The 24280-nt window shown below is 41.6% G+C and overlaps 1 protein-coding gene across 1 annotated transcript in view; it reads left to right on the top strand.

Moving 5' to 3' along the window:
• The window catches only part of astn2 (astrotactin 2), a 492640-nt gene that overhangs the window by 115989 nt on the left and 352371 nt on the right, over window positions 1-24280 (top strand). The window contains exon 3 of the mRNA XM_066712608.1: window positions 11939-12323. Coding sequence (XP_066568705.1) covers window positions 11939-12323 — 385 coding nt within the window. The remainder of the gene's footprint in view (window positions 1-11938; window positions 12324-24280) is intronic.

Raw genomic sequence — 24280 nt, 5'->3', positions numbered from 1 at the left:
GGTCAGGTATGCATTAGTAACAAAACAACGTTAATGATCGGATTACCTCTTACTCCTCTGCATAGTAGTTAGAGATGTAACCACTTCCTTTGTAGTCTGTAGCCCCCTTTTCCAAAAGAGAGAGAAGCCGTATTGTGCCTTCTTTACATTCATACTTTCACACTCGAGAGTAGGGATGAGGGGGCACATACAGAAAAGAACGCACACTCACTCAAAAGCCCAAAGCAACACTGTGTGCCGGGGTACCAACCACACGGATTAAATTACAGCTAGGGGTGCATTGCAGTGATGTTGAAATGGAGAGAACTTCACCAGCATCAACGACACACCCTGTGCCCTGCAGCTGGAACCTACACACGGCTCTCTGCTCTCCGGCTGCCGTGTAAACCTTGGCAGAACTGTTATAAAACACTCGCTGCACTGAGCAGGCAAGACGATTAACGAGGCTGGAGACGCCGGGTGCCTCACAGACACACCTGCCAAAAAAGGTGTTCAACTTGTGAGCCACTCCTATAGCACAGCGGATTGCATCCCTCCTGTTGGGTTCTGGGACACAAGTGGATTAGGCAATGCAGGGTGTGTTGAGTCTGATCAGCGACTCTCAGCAGTGTCTCTGCTAGCTGGGCGTGTGTAGAAGACTTGGCCGATCCAGGAGGTCTGTGATGAGTTTTGTAAGGTCTCTGTACAAGATCTGCACTGCTTCCTAGCAGCAGCTGCTTGAAGGGTACTGTACTTGTCCAATTTACTTTTCATCAAGGGACATTCACAGAGACACCCCTCTGCTCTGGAAGCCAACGTTTAATATTGATTTAATTTTGGTGTTCGGTATTGAAGTACAATGTTTGCCAAATAAATGTAGTTCCAAATCAAGAACCGAATAGGGGGTGATGGAAAGAGTTATCCTGTCTCTTCATTTGGACCACTGACAACATCCCTATGAGACAGATGTGTAAACATCTGTATAGAGTAGTGCGATAGTCCGGTCCATGTGCCAATGGTATAGCCATGCAGAATTCAAATCTTCGAAATACGGTATAGCCTGGTCAGGGCAATGCAAAAGCATTTATATTTCAAGCAGCCTTTTTTAGTAGCAGTGCCTGCTGCTCAGTGCCTGACTTGTCAGTCATTAGTGTTAATTTTTCCGGTCTGATTTGATGGTCTACTATGACACGAAGGCTGGAGTTTATTTAAATTCAAACCAAGAAAAGCGTAGTTTAACATTGTGCATCTCTGTACCAAATTGGTAGAAATCATTTGAAACAGACGCAATTAGTAGCAGCTAATATTGAAAGGTGTAAGTTTCTGAGCAAATACACAAGAATCTCATCCATGCTGTTCTAATATGGCTTTGTAATTAGTGTGCAGTGATGCATAATTAACATGTAATTATATTTGGTTGCTGTGCAATGGTGGTATCATGAGACATCATTAAAAAATATATTAATACTCAATTATGCGAGAGCAAGCACATTTGCAATTTGAAAGTAATCTAAATAGAAATATTTTCTTTGTTTTTATGGCTATTAAAAGCAAAGGCAGAATGTATGTTGCCACCTCATTTCCAGGCAGTCTGTTTTTTCAGGCGGTGAAATACAGACAGTCCTGGATCACAGTGAACAGACCTGTTAGTGTTACGGAGCCGGAGCAGAAATATACGGCTGCCCTCCTCGTGGCAGGGAGTCACACAGCTAAATAATTAGTTTACCGGAATACTTGATCTTTCTCTGAGAAGCCATTAATATTCATGCCACTGGAAATTACTTTTGAAAGCCAAATATGAAGAAGCTTTATATTGTGTTTGGCCACAGTGTAATTCAGTAAAGGTGTGCATTACATGATTACACAGCTACCAAAGGCTCTGTTGAACAAATGTCTGTTTTTACACAAGTGAGAATCTGTGCGATACAGACGCATGCAGCTGTAAAGATCTGACACTATCGAACTATATTGCCAATAAAATCCAACGCTCCAAAATCCACAAGCTCTTTCCAAAATATATTATGCATTTAATTTCAAAGTTTTCTAATCATAAGTAATTCATGTTATTAATAACTTGTGTGGAATCCATTCAGATGGAAAATGTTGCAGCTGGCAGATATTCCTAGAATTATGAATTCAAAATTGATTTCATATTTCAACAAATCAGCCATCGATGTTTTAATAGCTTCGCAGCAGCACTGAATATGTGTTGAAGGCTTTGAACTGAAGAAAAGGGAATCCAGGTAAACAGAGCCTGCATGAACAAGCTATGATTCGCTGATGACATCATCTTTACAAAACCACCTGAAGACTTGCAGCTTTGAATTCAAGGGCTCTCGGTTGCAAGACAACTGGGCTCAAAATGGACTTGAGGAAGTGCAAACCCATGTTGACCAGCTTTGCTTAAAGTTAGACAATTTAACTAGATGAAAAGACACTTGGAGAATTAACAAGCAATGTCTACTTTCCATCGTACAGGAGAAATCAAAAGTAAAAATGGGATGTAGTACCTTTGGAAGAAACGCCACGCTTCTGAAAGGAAATCTACTATCTGCCTGAAAAATATGTGATCAATGCATACTACTAGTGCTCACTTATGGATCACAAGATTACAGAAACTGGAAATCTCACAGAAAAAACGAATAAATGGATCAGAGAACAAAAAGCAGTACTTTAAGTCATCACTGAAGAGTGAAGGGCAATGGGCCAGACACACTGCAAGAAGAACAGATCAGAGATGGATAAACAAAGCTATTGAATGGATCCCAAGAGTTGACAGAAGACCATATAAAAAATGAAAAGATGACAGCACAAATCATGCTGGTGTGTGGTGGAAAAGAGATGCTGCACGTTGGATACAAATATGATTTATATAATATATTGTGGCATGGTGTTAGGATGAGCATTACATCTTCCAGAAGCCCTGGGAAGTTGTTTCAGCGGCCGGGAGCACATGACCCAATGGAGTGAGAGAGAGTGAAGGAGAAGAACTGTGAACTTGAGATGGACCTGCTTTTTGGGAGAAACCTCAATAAATGAGGGAGGCTCAACTAGGAGCTGGGGTTTGTTTCAGTTTTTCACGTGGGACTGTAAATAAATCCTCACCTTTGCACCATTTCCCCTATTTCTGTTTCCCGAGACCCCACCTATATCGAGAGCCCAGCATCATGCCAACCTCCCACGGTGTTACACTATATATAGTTATGTTAATATCCTTCTAAACCTGCTCAATTCCCAATGGGGGTCCCTCGCTCCTGTGTTTGTACTGTGAGCTGCATACAGAGACATGGACCGACTGTATCAGAGATCCGAGCTGATTAACTATAACCAGGAATAGCCGGCAATTCATTGTTCTTTAATAAAACGATCGAGACAAAGGGAGCACAGCATTATAATCATTTAGAAATGAGGTTTAAACAACAGTAGATGTGTGCAGATTAGAAAATGTATAAAACACTAAATAAAGATTAAGCAAATGTGGAAAAAGTACTATAAAGTACACTGAGCTATTAAGCAGTTTAGGTTGTAAGTGTAAATACGAAACCCATTAACGCCCCCTTTGAAGTGTGTGAACAGTAGATCTAATTTTCACCATCTTGTCGTGCCGCTCTTTGCCAAAGAGATAATTACCAACTCTTTGGGTTCTAACTAATTGGGCCGGAACATCAAGTGCACAGACATTGGGCTTGTGTAACAGCCCCTTTCAGCACCACAAAGCCGGGTTCCAGCTTTCGGCCACGTGTTTCATGCCATGAAAGGATGTTGGTCATTTTGCAGCGGTCTACACGGTCCAATTAATATTTAAAATGCTAATTTCCTGGCGGTCCTTTGATGCAGTTGGTTGAAAAAGGTTAAGTTGAAGAGCCCTTGAAAAAAAAAGGTAGACTGTGAGATCAAACTCATAATCTTCTCACGCCACCTAATAAATGCAGAGCCATTCGGTTTCACAATGCATTGTTAATGAGCAGAATAATAAGGAGAGGTGGCTGATGGGAGCTCCGTTCCCAGTCGGTCGGTAGGAATTTAACACACAAGCCTCCAGCAAGTGGGGAAAGGTGGTTTTACTATTATCCATCCAGAGGATCCAACTGCTCGTTCTGGTTCGTTCTGATGAATTCGCGGTGGTCTCTGTGGCGTTTCCGGTTCCAGAGCGGTGACTCAAAATCAAAGGAGATTCATGATCTGGACTCTGGGATAGTTAGCAAACTTGTCAAGTGGCTCAGCAGATACAATCTTGGCACCACAGGCTATTCAAAGGGACTTAGATAATATTCAGTTGTGGTCCGACACCTGGCAGATGAAATTCAATGTGGACAAGTGCAAGGTAATACATACAGGTAACAAAAATGTCCACTATAATTACACTATGGGAGGAATAGAACTAAATGAAGTATCACATGAGAAAGACCTAGGAGTCTATGTGGACTCCTCACTTTCTCCATCCAAACAATGTGGGGAAGCAATAAAAAATGCAAACACAATGCTGGGGTATATTGTCAAAAGTGTAGAACTGAGAACAAGGGCAGTAATGTTCAGACTGTACAATGCACTAGTTAGAGCTCATCTGGATACTGTGGACAGTTCTGGGCTCCACACTTCAAGAAAGATATCGCTGCTCTAGAGGCAGTTCAGAGGAGAGCAACCAGACTTATTCCAGGTCTGAAGGGAATGTCCTACTGAGAGACTGAGGAACTGAACCTTTTCACCCTGGAACAGAGGAGACTACGTGGGGACTTGATCCAAGTCTTTAAAATCAAGAATCGACCACATCAAACCAGAGGAGCTTTTCCAGATCAGCAGGGACACACGCACCCGGGGACACAAATGGAAACTGGGCTTCAAGGCATTCAAGACAGAAAACAGGAGACACTTCTTCACACAGAGAGGCGTCAATCTGAACAAACTCCCCAGCGATGTGGCTGAAGAGACAATTTGGGAACATTCAAAAACAGACTGGATAGGATCCTTGATCACTCAGTTATTAATGGACACCAAACGAGCATGAAGGGGCGAATGACCTCCTCTTGATTGGCCACTTTCTTATGTTCTTATGATCTTATGAGACATCGATCTGAGCCGTAATGTCAGTGTAGCTAACTTGGTATTATATCCTGCACCCCCTGGCTATGGTTGGTCTTCTCTGAAACTCTTCTCTCGGTACAAGCCTGCTTTGCACTCTAAGAGACTAACTTTCATGCTATTTGGCGCAGATTGGTTTTGCCCGGGTGCTGAGTTTTAAATCCAGTGTTTTAAAGGCCATTGACGATTCGAGTGCCTGTGTGCTCAGGTTTACCCACACTGTGTTCAGTTTCCAATCACAGCCACCACGTTATTGTTCAGTTGCTTTAAGTGTGCGACATTGATGGCATTGAACACGTTGACAGCAGCTGTGTTACATGACTAATAACGAGCGATGTCAAGGTGATATCTGAGCTGTCTAATGCGACTGTTATGATATCTAAAAGGGATCGTTTGCCATCATCCCAGCCCAGGCATTAGCGTCAGCCTTTGACATGTTATCAAACATAGGGTTTATGATCATTAACGTGAAAAGGAAATCTCTTAACGTGCTTGACAAAAAGCTTGGGGGAAAAAACGGCTCTGTTTCCCTTCGCTTCCCAGTGCTGCAATTTCCGATGGGTGAGGACGGACGAAATAGCTGATTTTATGGTCATTTTCTTTTCTGAACCACTTTCTCTTTCTACCGGGGAGTTAAATGAAAACATGAAAAGGGGACAGCAAGGAAATGAGAATTGTAATTAGTATTGCTGTGTTAGATTCAATTAATGTTAAAACACTAGTTAGAGCTCATCTGGATACTGTGGACAGTTCTGGGCTCCACACTTCAAGAAAGATATCGCTGCTCTAGAGGCAGTTCAGAGGAGAGCAACCAGACTTATTCCAGGTCTGAAGGGAATGTCCTACTGAGAGACTGAGGGACCTGAACCTTTTCACCCTTGAACAGAGGAGACTACGTGGGGACTTGATCCAAGTCTTCAAAATCATGAAAGGCATCGACCACATCAAACCAGAGGAGCTTTTCCAGATCAGCAGGGACACACGCATCCGGGACACAAATGGAAATTGGGCTTCAAGGCATTCAATACAGAAAATAGGAGACACTTCACAATCTGAACAAACTCCCCAGCAATGTCGCTGAAGAGACAATTTGGGAACATTCAAAAACAGACTGGATAGGATCCTTGATCACTTAGTTATTAATGGACACCAAACGAGCACGATGGGGCGAATGGCCTCCTCTCGACTGGACACTTTTTTATGTTCTTATGTATTCTTCTATGTGTATCATGTAAAAATGATGGTAAATTAGTTATTTAGCATATACGCCTGCTATAGTATGTATTTAAGTGCAATATCGTGAGGTCAGAACTTGCTCAGGTATGATTTTCTTTTTTTTCTTAAGTTATTAATTTGTCACATTTGGTTGTACACATAAAAGACTGACCGAGCTAAGCACTGGACAAAGGAGAACAATACAGATGTGTGCTTGTGTCCCTTAATAATGAAAAGCGTCCCGGCAGGCTTTGTCAGGATAATTTGAGCTCTGTGACAGAACAGGAGGAATTGATATCATCTCCGTGTTTAAATCTGTCTCAAATTAGCTTTTGCCCACCTTATGAAAAAGGATAAATTATTTTGTTTCGGCTGTGACGTGCCAAAAATATTATGCAGGGCAGCAAAGTAGTTGAGCGGAGCATGGAGAGGAGCCCTTCATCATGTTTATTGGTTCCTTTCCAGACCTGTGACAGTATCATTGTTTCTCACCTCTCCAAATTAACACAAGAGAAATAATGAAATGACGAATCTCCTGTTTTGAGACCTCTGGATCAGCTCTGATGTATCGTGTGTGCACAGACTCCAGAGAGCAGCCTGCGGTTGTGTGTGATTTCTTGTGTTGAAATCTTGCCAGTTTAATGACCTCTCCATCATCTAATAAGTACAAGTCATACAGATCAATTGGGAAAAGGGAAGAAATACTGTACATGATCTATATCCAGCTTCGAATTTCCAAAATGTTTCTTTTTTTGTTAGTTTTCTTTTTATTATTGCATATGTTTATGTATATGTATCAACATCAGCATCATCAGACTATATCAATCCCCTGCTGGATGAACAGAAGAACATAAGAAAGTGTCCAATCGAGAGGAGCCCATTCGCCCCATCGTGCTCGTTTGGTCCATTAATAACTAAGTGATCAAGGATCCTATCCAGTCTGTTTTTGAATGTTCCCAAATTGTCTCTTCAGCCACATCGCTGGGGAGTTTTTTCAGATTGTGACGCCTCTCTGTCTGCAGGTCTTCAGGTGTTTTCATTCGGCATACGAGCTTCAGATAACAAAACAACATTGGAGGAATAAGTGTTATTTCCATTTACCTCATAACCAAATACAGAGGTGCATAATTAACGAGAGAAGGAAAGAAAGTAAGTATCTCATTACTCTTGCATTGTTAAGCAACACACAGAGACCCAGAGAGGCCACTTTCTTTCACAGCATTGCCCACGGTCATGCCTGTAAATATGTTACTGTATATTCATCCAAAACGCATTTAATCTAGTACGAAGTTTAGGAAGCAGGCAGACTTGAGCATCACAGACTGTTGATATCGAGGCTGGATGTCTACCTTCATCCTGACTGGATCCATCACTATCTGATATCCAATATCCATTCTCAGTGTCTTGTCAGTCAGGGGTGTCATAAATAATTTTGAAGGTGATAATCAGTGAATTATAATTATTCATGTAAGATGTATCCCTTACTGCCTCCCAGCACTGTGTAATTTCTACTAGTATTAGAAGTATTATAGTAGTAGATTAAAAGTAAATATACATAATACTGTTTTAAGTTGATTTTATTTTTTACAGACGTGGTCTTTATCTGAGGGTACATTGATTAAAACTACCTGTAAAAAAGCAAACATAAGTATTCAAAATGTGCTCTTGAAAGACACTTCAGTATTGAAATGATGTCAATATAAATGCAATGAAAAATGCTTGGTTCAGGTGACATGGGAATACAGGCTTGACCCCAATAGTTTAATTAACATGATTAGTTTTATAATAACACAACCCCAGCTCGATCTCAAAATGATGGAAATTGCTACGAAGTTGACAATCGCCCTGGTACGGCAGTAAAGCACTGCGTTTTAAACCGCTGTAATTTAATTTCCAACTTCGCCATTTACTTTTAATTCCATTTATTTTTAAATAGGATCCATTGTACTTGTTTGTCATCCATGGAATGTATTCATTGGTGCTTTTACAAACTGAATGGACGAGGCATTCCTACTCCCACCCTAGTTACACAACTCACGCATTCCTGGCCGATGCACATTATTGCTCTTCCACTTGGGGAATAAATGCATACAATTCCCTTTTTACAGTCTGCATTCAGTCTGTCTGAGTCTGAGACTGGTGCAGAATACAATTTGAATATATGATTTTAGTTGTCTCACATAGGCAGCTTTAGTTCTGATTGTGCGTTTAATGAAATCCTTTGAATAAACTCGAGTGTTGTAGACGTGTGGGTTTTTCATGCCTGTTTCATGCCTGGGTGTGTTTCAGTCGCTGGTAAAGGTGTCCCATGTGTGTTCAGTGACACAGTAAGAGCCAGTCTTAGTCGAACTGTGACGTCTCATCTTAAATGCTAGAAGCAGAGTAACAGTGTGTTTGGGTGATTGAAGGCATCTGCCCATATTCAGGCTGTAAGGAGAACACATAACTCGCAAGAATGTGGCCCTCTAAGCTCAGGGGTCCCCATCATATATGTTGGCACTACATGTATGCAGCTGTTGAGGCCCAAGTCTCTCTGCAATGGGTGACATTCTCCCACCTTTCGTAAAATATATGTGTGACCCTGTAGAAGATACATTACAGGAAAGCCTAAATTTGATCTTCGTGGCATCGCTTCTGTATATCGCACAGCAGAAGTAAGCTGTCCAGAAACATTTTGTTGTTTCCCTTACAAGTAAGTCTAGGTATATATAAAAAATGTCCATCCTGCAACTTTTATGTACATGGTGTAAAACATGCACAACAAACTGTCCGTGGGCATTTCCTGGCTCCACGTCTCTCACACCTGTAAGTGCCGGACATAGTCATCGCACCATGAGAACCAGATTCCCACAGAGGTGCAGACAGACTGGATGGGTCTTGGGCAAACAGAGACCTGCTTAATGCTCTCCTGCTTTCACTCATCTTGCAGCCTTTTTGCATCTCCTAATTGTGGTGTGGGGTGCTGTATTCTCTAAGGGGCTTTCTTTTGGCTGCTTCCAATAGGAGTTGCTTTGTTGCTGTCTTGTTGTTGACGCCAGCGCTGCACAGTGCCTTGAGAGGCCAGATCTGTCAATGTCCTCTTGTTTTACCCTGACACTGCCTTCAAAGCGCTGCTGCCTCCAGCTCACACTGGCACTTTGTGTGCCATCGGATCGGCAGGATGGCAGCTGCCACGGCACATGGCCCTTTAATGCCCTGCTGGGGCAGCATTAGAGAAATGGCTCAGACAGGGGAGAGCGACCAGCAAAGCTGCACAACCAGCACATGAGCTCCCAGTGCCCGTGCGACTGTGCGGCCCTGTCCCCTTGACACATGCTCACCAGGTTGGCTTCCCCAGGTACCAGAGATGCACATCGCTGGTCTGTTTTAGTTGCAGGATGGTGCCCATGTATAATTGCCCATATTTGTGGTCGTCTCTTTTGGTTTTAGGATTACTTAGTGAAATCGTTTAGCCTTTAAGCCGCAGTTGAGCGCCAAATAGGAACAGCTCCATCAGTGACCAGATGGTCATCAAAGCCGACAGGTGCACCAGGGCCGAGCTGGTGGGACCAGATCTTCTGTGTAGTTTAGATCCTGGGGCTTGTTATGCTCTTCCCATTTGTAGACAAAAGATTATCCTAAATGATCTACAAACTGCAAAATTAGCCACAAGACAAAGTGAACTTCAGATGATTGTGTTAAACAATATGTCCACGACCACAGGTTTTAATAACAAGAAATTAAAAACGCATGATATGAACTGAAAGTATATATCTATCTATCTATCTATGTATATAATTAAATAAGCATAATATAATTGGTTTATTAGTTTATTTATTCTATTTCAGACTGGACTGAAGTTTACAATCTCAGACTTTTAACTGCTGACATGGATATTTAAGAAACGTTTGAGGGGGATTCTTTATTCTAATATTCTTTCACACACAAATGCATCCTCTCCCCGGTGCTCCTCACACAAAAGCATAACAAGAATAATACGGACTGTGTGGGGTTAGATTTCTCTAAACTGCATATTCATTGTTTTCGGGATGAAATCACATTAATTCAGCATGCTTGAGAGAGATCTGAAAATGTCATCTTTAAAATATGATAATGATGGTGTTCTGGGTAATTGAACTTCTTTTGGCCTCTCACTGTCAATATATCATCACAGACACTTAACTTACAGTACTGCAACTCTTGTCAAATCAGCCAGACTAGTATGCATTGTTTGAATGCCAGTTTCTGGTCAATATTAAACTAATTTTAGGTTGTGCTATTGATCCATCAAAACGAGTCGTCTTCCAGCTTGCAAAACATACCAGCAATATGTTTCCCGCCGAGAGGAAATGTGTTTAATTTACTGTAAGCAACTGCAGCCAAATGGAGCATTGAGGAAACATTGTCAACTGCTTTTAAACATGTTGCAGAAGATAAAGAATAAATACGCAGATATGATCCTAAATGCGATCATGGATACCGTGTGCCTTGCATGTGTGCATTTCCTCTGTCAATGAGACTGATGGCGTGGCAGGAGAGAGAGAACTCCCCCGATTGATTCGAAAAGCTCCCTGTATGAAGGTTTGTCAATAAACTTTTCCTTTGGCTTCATGAGGGGGTTTATGGCAGGAGTCGAGTTTCACTGCAAAGCTTCTGGATTTGCCGCAAAGCCCTGCGTACGTTTACATGTGTCTCACAGTTTCACTGGAACAGCGAGGTAATTCCCACTCGCTCGGTGATGAGGTCTGGCTGTTCGAGCTCGTTAGAGAAACGCCACCCTGCCTGAAGCCACGGCGCCACCTTGAAGTATTAAAGAGAGTCTGATATTCACCAACCCCAGGTTCGGGAGTTTGATCACTGCTGTGTTTCCTTTATCCCAGTAATGGAACTTAACAGCCATGAGATCTGTGTTCCTTTTTTCAGTTTTGTTTTAATTAAGTGTTAAATCTAATGTTTTTCACTTTGCTGGCAACACAAAACAGATACTTTAGGGCCTGAGCTGATTTGTGAGGACACCGTGATTTCCAGTTGGACCTACAGCAATAAAGACGCATGAAACAGGTTGTGTTACTTGAAGAGGTGGTCTTTTGTGAGGTTTGTTCACCTAGCCTTTCCCCCATCGCGATTAATGAACCCCCAGCATCGAGATAATATTCATCATGTCCGGAGTGTCTGCTTTTTGACGAATGAACACTTAAAAGTGCATAAGTAATAATTTGAAAGGGATTTCTTTTCAAGGACGTTCGGCCAGGATGGCGTTTTTAAATGTTTGATTAATAATGTCCTGCTGCTGAATATCAGGTGGAGTAAAAGGGTACGGAGTAGATCTGTCAGCGGCTCTATGGACTCAGCACTTTCACCCGTTATTAATCCGGAGGGAGAGTGAGTGAGCATCGATGAATGGGGTCCCGGTGGCGCAAGATGATGCTTAATTCAAGTAGGCAGATGGAAAGAGGGGAAAAAAAAGACTTAAGCCTAACCAAATTGAAGCTCCCTGCAATGCGTGTCACACTGAGCATCAATTTAGAACAAGCCGGAGACTTTAATTGAATCACAATGATATAATTATTTTAACAAGGGCCTATAATTATCAAATCAAATTTTAAAACCCCTGCTATTAATACTTGAGTGGATGTGGGCACTGTGTGTGATTGCTGATGTCTCTGTCCCCATCTTGTATCCCCAGGGAGGCCTGATTGCCCTGCTGCTGCTCATCCTGGTCTTCACCATGGCCCTGTACGCGCGCCGCCGCTGGTGCAAGAGGAGACGCGTCCCGCAGAAGAGCGCCAGCACCGAGGCCACCCACGAGATCCACTACATCCCCTCGGTGCTGCTGGGCCCGCAGGCGCGCGACAGCTTCCGCAGCTCCCGGCTGCAGGCGCACAACTCGGTCATCGGCATGCCCATCCGCGAGACGCCAATCCTGGACGACTACGACTGCGATGATGACGAGCCGCCACAGCGGGGGGGCTGCGACGGCAAGCGGGATGACGACTTTGGCAGCCAGGTGACTCGGACCCTGGAGAGCCTGGGCAAAGGAGAGGAGGACAAGCTGAGCCAGGAGAAAAGAGGTTGGTGCACTTTTGTTCCTGTTATTACCACCGCATTTCACATTTCTTGGGGAAACAAGAATAAAATAAACAATGCAACAGATAGGTGATATATTCCTATTAATATTATGATTTTTGTTTGCCTTAAAGCACCCCGGAGCTCTCCTTTTAGAGATTAATAAATAAATGAGTTTCCACCATCTCGCTGCCTGAGCTCTGCTGTGTTACATTACAGGCCAGGAGAAGTAGGACACACACTTACACACACAAATGGAGGTTTGGGTGGGCAGGGGTTGTCCTCTGCGTATGACACGAGATGCCACAGTCCAGGTGGCCATTAAAAGAGCTCCTCAACCTGATACAGCAAACATCATCGCCATCTTAGTACTAGTCAGGTTATTGTGTTTTAATTATTATTCAGTATTATGTTGTTCAGTCATACTTTAAGAGGCACAATAGTGGGATATTGATATAACAGAGGAGAATAGCATATTTTCAGGGGACAACAATGACGACAGACGATGGTTCAAATTCATTTGTAGAGTCTCATTCAGGGCACTAGATAAAGTCCTTGTTAACAACTATCACGTGTGACATTAATGAGACACAACTTCTTGTTTTGTCTCTTGGAAAACCATGTTGTCGATTTTCCTTTTAACGATCCAGATTTAACAATCTTATCTCAGGGACTACCCCTGGAGTTGTAAATGACAACAGCAGGGTTAAAGACACCCCATCATGGCTTTAGATATCTGTCAGGTTTATGACTTGTCAGGCTGTGTAAAATGTTATATTCTCCAGATTTTCTCCCCCGTGTCCACTCTGTCAGTGACAATAGGTCCAGGTCTTGACAAGAGCAGTCCCTGCTTTACCTTTGAACCGCTTCTGAGTTTTAATAATTCAGGAGTGACAGTGTGCAGATGCATTTCGATGTGAGTTCTGTTCAGGAAGCCATCAATAATGCATTATTAAGTGCAACTATTTCTGGTGGTTGCATTCGCCTCCATTTATTTATTGTGGCACTATTTGTGAAATGTATCCCCCAACACATTTCCTGAAATACAATGTAATCCCCTGGATCAGGGCATATTTCTCATCTTAGTCAAAATGTTCTTTCTTTTCCATTTGAGTGTCGTTAATAATTTAGTAGAGAAAGGAAGGTGCGAAAGGCTGTTTGTGTCAATCGGGTTATTGGTTATGTGTTCGTGTGCCTGTGGACTGAACCCGGAGTGAACAACAAATCCCCAGGACTGACCTGCACAACAGCGTGCGGTTAAAGAGCGAGGGACAGAGCCCAGTAAACATCTTTCATATTAAACAAAGCCCTGGTGAATTCTCAATCTACATGTGGGAAGAGAGACCATATAGATATATATATATATATATATATATAAATGTTCTTTTTTAAATTGTCTATTCAATTAAAGGCTTAGTAAGTTGACATTAACATGATCGTCATTAGCATTCACTGTAAAGAGATACAGGGATAGTAGGTGTAAGTTAGTCATACTCAGGGTCTCAGTTCTGCCCTTTATTGTCGGCCTGTTTCCTCTGTTCTCTGCTTTGTTGTTAGATACTTGCCCGGCTAACGCAGCGCTACATAATATTTCATTACAAGATGACACTGGAGTTATAATTACAAACCTGAGCTTTGACAAGTGCTCGGCAATTCAATTTTCAACTCACCACTCCAGTAAAAACAGCGTCTGAAGAGGCTATTAAACTCCCCTGACAGGAAGTCCTAATAAACCTGTGATTCTGAAGCCTTGGTTTCCAAAAACAGCGACTGCTGCTGAGGGGCTGCAGAGACAGTGTGCAAGAGCATCACACCAGTGCCACGCATGTCCTACACTTAATTAATTAGTTATATACGTATTTAATCCAATGTACAACAGTGTTTGTCTGGTTTGTGTGGCAATCAATTACATCAGGGTAATGTAAGTAGATGGATTATGAACTGGTTGATGTCTAGGAAACGGAGGGTGTCGATTAGAGGAGTTGCTTCTAACTGGAGTGAGGTTGTTAGTGGAGTTCCACAGGGATCAGTACTAGGGCCTTTGCTTTTTCTAATCTATATTAATGATCTGGACTCTGGGATAGTTAGCAAACTTTTGCAGATGATACTAAAATAGACGGCTCAGCAGATACAATCTTGGCAGCACAGGCTATTCAGAGGGACTTAGATAATATTCAGTTGTGGGCCGACACCTGGCAAATGAAATTCTATGTGGACAAGTGCAAGGTATTACATGCAGGTAACAAAAATGTCCACTATAATTACACTATGGGAGGGATAGAACTAGATGAAGTAATGCATGAGAAAGACCTAGGAGTCTATGTGGACTCCTCACTTTCTCCATCCAAACAATGTGGGGAAGCAATAAAAAAGGCAAACAGGATGTTAGGGTATATTGTCAAAAGTGTAGAATTGAGAACAAGGGCAGTGATGTTCAGACTGTACAATGCACTAGTTAGAGCTCATCTGGATACTGTGGACAGTCCTACTGAGAGACTGAGGAACTGAACCTTTTCACCTTGGAACAGAGGAGACCCTGTGGGGACTTGATTCAACTCTTTAAAATCATGAAAGGCATCGACCACATCAAACCAGAGGAGCTTTTCCAGATCAGCAGGGACACACGCACTTGGGGACACAAATGGAAATTGGGCTTCAAGGCATTCAAGACAGAAAACAGAAGACACTTCTTCACACAGAGAGGCATCACAATCTGGAATAAACTATCCAGCGATGTGGTAGAAGCTGAAAGTTTAGGAACATTTAAAAATAGACTGGATAGGATCCTTGGATTACTTAGTTATTAATGAACACCAAACGAGCACCATGGGTCGAATGGCCTCCTCTCGTTTGTAAACTTTCTTATGTTCTTATGTTCTTATGTTCATGCATTTTAGCTACTATTAACATATTACTACATGGTTATAACATAACAATAGAAGGTCATGCTTGATGTTTTTGGTTTCCAACAGCTACATTTCTGGTGACATCCAGCCCTATTATGACCGTGCAAAAACCTTAATTTTATTGAAGTATAAACCATTTAATGACAATATAAATAAACTTTATAATTTGTCCAGTTTTCTGAAATCCGCTGGAATGAGCTGTTGATTCACCATGTGGCAGACATCGCTCTGTTCCCGTTTCATCTCCTTTCCCTCTCCCTCGATGTAATTTAAAATAAAAAAATTGAAAGAGGCAGGACAAGGAACTTTTTTAATTAATTCAAATTCAAATTCTATGCATTTTTTAAATCGAGCATCTATTATAAACTCTTCTATGAATAGGGGGGAGACTGGATGATTAAAAAATAAAGGCAGGTACAATGAAAGGCATGACGATATGGACACAATGTTTGGCTGCTGTTTATTAGAGAAAGAAGCAAGAATAGTTCCTTATGAATGAAAGACCTTTGGCACAGATAACACCCTGAACAGGTTCTCCTTTCATTGCTGCTCAGGCTTCAATAAATAGAGATTAGCCTTGTCACTCTACTATTTCATGCAAAATATAATATGAGATAATGGAGGTCTTCCTGGGAATTATAATGAGGTATGAGGTTAATTAATCCACATGGCATACGAAGGTATTCTCTGTCAGACTTCTATCTGGAGCAGAAGACACTACTATAAATAAATATATATATATATATATGTAAACAAAGACTGCAGGTAACAGATACAGGGCTTAATAACTCCCAGGATCGCAGACATATTGTGCCCTAACAAACTCAGTGTGTGCCACCGTGACTGCGGGTTTCTCGGCGCTGAGGAAAAGCCACATTAATTCTGAGAACGGATTTCTGCACACCTGGTCCACAGCAAACTGTGCGTTGCAGGAACAGAAGTGTAAATCACTTTATATTCTCCAAAATAAGGACACGGGAGAAGAAAGCTGTCTTAAATGATTCCACAAAATTAAATTTCAAAGTTCAATTCAAATTCAATTTATTCTTTTTTTCTTTTTTAAATAGGCACATTCATATTAGTGGAGGTTTGGCTTCCCATGAAGATGGCAGCAATAAGGGGCAGTTTTCGTTGCACACAGAGTTGTTGTGAACCGTGCGTTGTGCAGCTGTGCAGGAGCTCTGTGGGCATAAGTTAATACACAATGCTGCCAAATCATTACGACGAATGAATAAAATATTAGTTTCTGGCTGGTTTAAATACATTAAATTATTAATGTTGATCTATTTCACAGGGTGCTGTTTCAGTTTTGTTTATTTTTAGAAAGAGGCAATTTGGATTGATTTTTCCCACCCCAGTTCTTCACAATCAGTCCTCCTCCTATACAACTGCTTACAGCAGATGTCCTTGTGATGTTTCAGATCTCTGTCACTGTACGATTGTGTGACACTGCTGCAGTAGGCAAAAATTTAAACAATTCCCAGACAATTTGCCCAATTCCTTTGGAATGATGAAAACAATGTAGTTGTGATTGGTTTTGTCAGAGTCCTCGTTCACATGGTTAATTATGTATTAGTTTGTACAGCATAAGTGGTTGTTATGAACCAAAAGGATGTTTTCACAGACTTTGAGCGAAAACCCCTTGTTTCTGTTCTGCCCAAACATGTCATTGTTTTTGTCATGAATGATTTCTCTGTGACGTGTGCAGATCAGTCCTTAAATAAGTGCTTGAAGTTACTACCAAATTAATGGAAAGTCTTTGTGTTTAAATAGTATAAGCCTTTCTCAGAGTTGAATAAGTACATCAATATAATACAACACAATACGCACACATCTAAAATGCAATCATGTAACTGTTTTAATATTAAATCTATATCCTTCGCTCATGCCTTTCATGATTTTGAAGACTTGGATCAAGTCCCCACGTAGTCTCCTCTGTTCCAGGGTGAAAAGTTTCAGTGGACTTTCACTCCAGAAACGGCTATGCTATGCTTTTTTTATGACTAAATCAATTACCCCGTCATCTCAGATTCAGTGAAAGTATCCACATATGTGATCACGGGATGATGCTGTAAATTATAGCTGTCAGGGAGCCTCGCTGCTATGGTACATATCGGTAACACTGAAGAAATGTCAATTATCATTACTCACCCCCACCCCTTTCGAAAGCTTCCCTCTAATTTCCTTTCAATATTTCAGCAATTAAGTCACAACAATTAAAATCCCACATTAGTTATAGACCATTTGCTTTGGTAAATCAAAAAAAAAAAAAAGGACTCAGTAATAAAATATTTTTCCGCCATTAGTTATAGGACATAAAACATCAGGGCCGAGTTACAGGAAATGTATATCCAACACCAATGGTCTGATGGTTTTGATATTAGGGCAGTGGGTGACCCAGGGCTCAGAAGAAGGATGAATCGTTTATCTTCTACTGCTGATCGTATAAGGCTTGATGAATATGACACAGGAAGTGGTTTGGTTAATGGCTGCAGTGTTGTTTCTTCCGTCGAGAAAATGGATGTGAAAAGGCTAACATTTTGCAGTTTACTAATATTTTAAATAAGTAAAAAATAATCCAAATTCAGCGTGATTCGGTGTTGAGAGCTGTTCACTGGGCCTCTGACTGACACGCCAGGTGCCCCGTTTTACCTTTTCTACTGGAACAGAAAATACAAATGCAGAGTTCATTCCAGCTGAAGTGCACATTCCCCGTTTAATTTAAATGTCAAGCAGTAGGAAAATAACGCAAGTGCAATCTCCATCATAAGCATATCAATAAATCTGACTGCAGCTCAGACTTTTAAACCTCATGCTTAAGTATTGATCACTGTAGTTAATGTTGTGTGTGTCTCGGAGTGTGCCTCGAATCATCACTTTATTACTGCTGCTGTATTTTGAGTAAAGCCAAACTTTAGAGATGGTTCTTTTCAGGGAAACGGTAACCAGATTGCTTTGGCTGGAAATAATACTTGTTGAGATGAAAATTCTGGGTACTGGATTAGATGCTTGGGGACATGGAGGCCAAAAAATGCAGACGTGAGTGGACTGTCGGCAGGGAAATTACAAATTGCAAGAGAGGACTCTTTCTTTGGCTCCCTGTTATCAGTAGCGCATCTGCTCACACGTTCCAGTCAATCAGTGTCCCTTTATTCCCCGCATTCGACTTTGCCATCGTTGTGGAGGGAAAGGAAAGTCACAGAGCCACCTCCAGCAAGGTCTCATTTAAACTAGTAGTGCTTTGACTCATGAGAAGTCATTTTCCCTTTGCCTTCCTCTCGAGAGTCTTTCTCCTCCTTTCTCTCCCTCCTCTCTTTGATACATGAAATACGAACCTGTACGTTCACAGATGCATGCACACGATCCTGAGATAAGCAGCCTGCAATTGTTCATCCAGGACTGTTCGCCACGCTGTTGTTCATCCCGCTATCGAGCCCGGAGTTTACAGCATTTGCTGACTCAGAGCTGCATGGAGAGAGAAGCGAATCCGAATGCTCGAGTAATGGCTCGGCGGTTGAAATATGACAGTAACAGCCATTGTGAATCCTAAACCCCCCATAATTACTGACAACTTTAAAATGCAAAACGTCAGGAAATAAAGTTGCTCTCTTTTCTTGCAGGGCAGACTATGCAGCCGCATGTTTTTGTTCTGTGTTGACAACACTGTGTGTGAACAAATATATTTTAGGCGGCTCATATTTTTTTGATGAATAGGAACAAGTAATACATTTGTATTGTATAAAACATCTGTTTTTGTTAACTGACATCACATCCCTTCGGAATTCACAGACTTCCTCTGCAATTAAGGCAAAGTCAGGCAGTTTTGAATTACATTTCTTGTACTGGAAATTATCATATTTATAAGGAATAAGGATGGATTTGACTACACACAGAGCATGTTGTACTCCGGCGCAATCTCCCCAACACCGGCGTCTCGATGTTTTGATGTTAGCCAATTAGATCACCTTCTTTGATTTCAGAGAAAACAAATGCCCTCTTTGAAACAGTTATCCCTTTCATGCGCTGCTCTGTGATCAGGGTGTTGTATTCATGTTGCTGTGTACTGTGAGCTACCCTTTGCAAGGTGCAGAGAAGTCGTGTTTAATTAATTGGGTGTGCAATTAAAGATGTAAGAGTAACAACACCATTGGAAAAACAAAACACTCCGTAGAGTCACCTCGCCAAACCTCACCAAAACACGGGAGTCAAGGATTGCTGTTTTAGCGCCGGGGCGGGTTCAGTTGCGATCTGTCCAAAATATCCTTTTCAGTTCCGTATACAGATGTTGGTTTACACAAAACCCGCGCAAACCCCACACCCTTGGCCACGTAGACTGCAGTTTACTGCACTTTCATGCAGTATTATCTCGGCTGAAACAAACAAAAATGTTGCTCAGATACAGATGGATACAAAGTGGCATCATAACATCAAAAACAGTGTGTCCATAAATGGAAATACACGCACTGTACATGTTTTAAAGCAGGACAATACTCTGAGCCTTGTTATTGTATGAAAATCTCAGATTAGCATAGAGCCTTGATTCCATAGACCTGGAATTGATTAATCAGAGAAAGTGGGAGCATATTAGTGGAGTCAAGAGGCTTGAAATGCAAGACAAAAATAATAACATCTAAAGTGACCTTATTTTTTAGTTCCTGATGGTTTTTTAGCTTTCTGGCAAAGCACCGTGTTTAAAGACCACTGGTGTGGCCGAGGTCGGCTAATCAGATCACAGTATCTCCACTCAGACAAGATTGTATCCCGCTGCATGTTTACACCCCCGGCAGCAACAGGGAAAGGATAATTATATCAAAAGCAAAAAATAAAAAACTGAAAGGAAATAATGTTAAAGCGAGATCATTGAGCCCCTGTCTGTGGGTGCGATGTTGCGAGCCTCGCTTTCGCCGCCAGTTTCTTTGCTTTCGTTTTTTTTTTTTTTTTTCATTTACGAGTTTTGGCACTGTTTTGTCGTGAGGGTGGGATTTACAAGGAGGCGTGGATCCTGTGTCTCCATTGGTCCAGCAGGTTTGAGTGACGGTTCTTCCTGACCCAATCAGTGATCAGGTGGGCTGCTCTGGTGATCTCTGTTTGTGATGGGAATTGATTGTCTCGGTTTCAACAGCAGCGCCGATTCAGCGACTCATTAAACACCCTGTGTGCGCAGAGACCTGCAGTCAAGAGCTGCGCAATCACTGGATCCCACCGCCATTAGAGCCCAAACAGCATTGAAACAAAACACAGGACTCACCTGCTACGTGCACAGTAACATGTTTAATATCATGTGCATATTAATGTAACCTGCAGAGCAGAGCAAGAATTCAGCTCCTCAGATAACACAGCGCCAGACTGATGGAGATCACGTCATTTAGCAAGAGGCAAATGGAGGGGCATCGTATTCATTAAGAGCATGTGATGTCCCAGTTTATGTTTAGGTAAGAAACACACACACACCCACACACCCACACACACACACATATATATATATATATATATATATATATATATATATATATATATATATACATATACATATACATATATACATATATATATACATATATATATATACATATACATATATATATATATATACATATATATACACTCACCTAAAGAATTATTAGGAACACCTGTTCAATTTCTCATTAATGCAATTATCTAACCAACCAATCACATGGCAGTTGCTTCAATGCATTTAGGGGTGTGGTCCTGGTCAAGACAATCTCCTGAACTCCAAACTGAATGTCTGAATGGGAAAGAAAGGTGATTTAAGCAATTTTGAGCGTGGCATGGTTGTTGGTGCCAGACGGGCCGGTCTGAGTATTTCACAATCTGCTCAGTTACTGGGATTTTCACGCACAACCATTTCTAGGGTTTACAAAGAATGGTGTGAAAAGGGAAAAACATCCAGAATGCGGCAGTCCTGTGGGCGAAAATGCCTTGTTGATGCTAGAGGTCAGAGGAGAATGGGCCGACTGATTCAAGCTGATAGAAGAGCAACTTTGACTGAAATAACCACTCGTTACAACCGAGGTATGCAGCAAAGCATCTGTGAAGCCACAACACGTACAACCTTGAGGCGGATGGGCTACAACAGCAGAAGACCCCACCGGGTACCACTCATCTCCACTAAAAATAGGAAAAAGAGGCTACAATTTGAACAAGCTCACCAAAATTGGACAGTTGAAGACTGGAAAAATGTTGCCTGGTCTGATGAGTCGCGATTTCTGTTGAGACATTCAGATGGTAGAGTCAGAATTTGGCGTAAACAGAATGAGAACATGGATCCATCATGCCTTGTTACCACTGTGCAGGCTGGTGGTGGTGGTGTAATGGTGTGGGGGATGTTTTCTTGGCACACTTTAGGCCCCTTAGTGCCAACTGGGCATCGTTTAAATGCCACAGCCTACCTGAGCATTGTTTCTGACCAAGTCCATCCCTTTATGACCACCATGTACCCATCCTCTGATGGCTACTTCCAGCAGGATAATGCACCATGTCACAAAGGTCGAATCATTTCAAATTGGTTTCTTGAACATGACAATGAGTTCACTGTACTAAACTGGCCCCCACAGTCACCAGATCTCAACCCAATAGAGCATCTTTGGGATGTGGTGGAACGGGAACTTCGTGCCCTGGATGTGCATCCCACAAATCTCCATCAACTGCAAGATGCTATCCTATCAATATGGGCCAACATTTCTAAAGAATGCTTTCAGCACCTTGTTGAATCAATGTCACGTAGAATTAAGGCAGTTCTGAAGGCGAAAGGGGGTCAAACACAGTTTTAGTATGTTGTTCCTAATAATCCTTTAGGTGAGTGTATATATATACATACACATATGCACAGTCACCTACAAAATTACTGGCGCCATTGATAAAGATGAGAATAAAGGCCATATAAAATAAACACATGTAATATGTAGAAAGCGATTGTCTTCATTTAAGATTAATTAAAAACATGCTTTGTTTATAATTACATTCCGAAGCCATGTAGTTGCACCACTCAGTCTATGTGTCAGTCAGCGGTGAAGACAGGTGTTGGAGAGAGGTGACTGTCAGACCAGCCCCCTGCTCACTGATTTAGTCAGGAAGAACCGTCACTCAAACATACTGGACCAATGGAGACCCAGGATCCACGCCTCCCTGTAAAACCCGCCCTCACGACAAAACAGTGCCAAAGCTTGTAAACGAAAAAAAAAATGAAAGCAAAGAAACTGGCACGAAAGCGAGGACTGCAGGATCGCACCCACAGACAGGGACTCAGTGCTCTTGGTTTAACATGATTTCCTTTCAATTTTTTATTTTTTGCATTTGATATAATTATTTGTGTTTACAATTCTATACATTTTGCTTTCGATTGTTTTATTTTTGATCTCAACATCAATTTTTTCTCAACTTTATTTTATTTGTTTACAGTATTTTGTATTTTGAATTTGTTACTTAAGGTGTTAATTTGAGCCCATAGTATTTGAAAACAATGAAGCTGGTGATAAATGTGTCAGCGACTAGCAGCTTCTGTTTTGGGAACTTTGATCAGATCAGTCAGAATAATAATAATAATAATACACAAAATATAGGCTGACACATTTCCACATGCATTGTGTGGAGTTATCCTTGCTGTATATAAACACACACACACATATGAACCCACTCATCGTTCGGGTCGTGGCTGAAAGCCTTATATTACAGGACAGTAATAGAAAGTTCTGATTTAGCTCTACATATTTCAGAAGACAGCAGTGAATTGAAGCCACTCTGAATGATGCAGTGTCTGTCGGTGAACTCGGCTCGTTGCCGGCCGTTCGTTCGCTCATATTTCACCGCAGTGAGAGACGCTGGGGCCGAGAGGCGGTGCGGAATTTTACGCTAACGGAGGACATCAATGTGCAACTTTAATCGGTTCTCTTTCATCTTCTATCCTCAATCGCATATAGTTTTTTCTCTTTGCTCTTCCCTCAGTTCAGCCTGGTTCTTCACTTTCACAGCTCACTTCAGTGGAGACCTCCCTTGGTTCCTAGATGTTCTCTAAGTACTCGACCGGGCTGGTGGAAATCGTGAGCAGTTTCAAAGCCCCCTGTTGATTCTCTCTGTTTCCATGGCACATGAACCTATTTAGCACAGATTAAACGCTCGCTGACTGCACACAAACAACAATTATTACTTGTATTAGTTTAATTAGCCGCTTAGCTTTTTGATAAATAAAGCCCTTATATGTGCTGCCTGCGCGATGGTGCTGTAAAACAGAGTGAAGTGTAACAGACACCTTTTGTCTTGTTTTGCCGCCTCATCTTCTGGCTAATTTATCTGAAAAACTGTGTACTCAGCTGTGCTGAGGCATGTGGTCTGTACCTTTCCCAGTGCGAACTGTTTGAAACCAGTATGGAACACTTGTATGTAATATTAGGAACAGTTGATTTTAAAGTCCCAAGCAGGAGGACAGAGCACTTTGAACTACCTTTACGTTGTGTAGTTTCTCTTCAAAGAAGATCTAGGCAGTTTTAATTGTGTGTTTTTCTTTAAAATGTTCAAAGCAGCTATTCCCATGATAAACTGTCCTCATCAGAAACTGCCTTCTTTAGAATTTTGCAAGTGGCTGAAGAAATGAAAATACCTTGATTGAAAGCCATGGCTGGACATGTGCACTTTTTGACTCTTGGTTGAGTCTTGGCTTTCACTAAAATAGTTGTTCTGCCATTTACTCGGTGGTATCATCCGATTTCATCTGTCCTGTTGAGACACTTCTGCCCTGAATTATTCAGGAAATCTTGTCTCGTGTCTTGTCGGTGTCCCTTTGAAGAGACGCAGAGCTCGTTTAAATACTCTATCCTATAGATACACATATGAGGCTCAAGGAAGGAGCAGTGTCACTGCTATTCAAATTGCTTCTCTCGCCGTCACTGCTGTGAATTATAAGAGAAAGCAGAAGAGAAAATGACAATTTGAATTAGTAGAGAAATGTCTGCATCACATACTTTAAAAGATGAAGATGAATGATTGACCATAGTTTCATTATGACACAATATGTCAATACAAGCCTTACAAATGTAAGAGGA

Source organism: Amia ocellicauda, chromosome 9 (genome assembly GCF_036373705.1).
Source record: "Amia ocellicauda isolate fAmiCal2 chromosome 9, fAmiCal2.hap1, whole genome shotgun sequence".
NCBI lineage: Eukaryota > Metazoa > Chordata > Actinopteri > Amiiformes > Amiidae > Amia > Amia ocellicauda.
The sequence above is the reverse complement of the archived record's forward strand: the minus strand, read 5'-3'. Positions and strand labels throughout refer to the sequence as shown.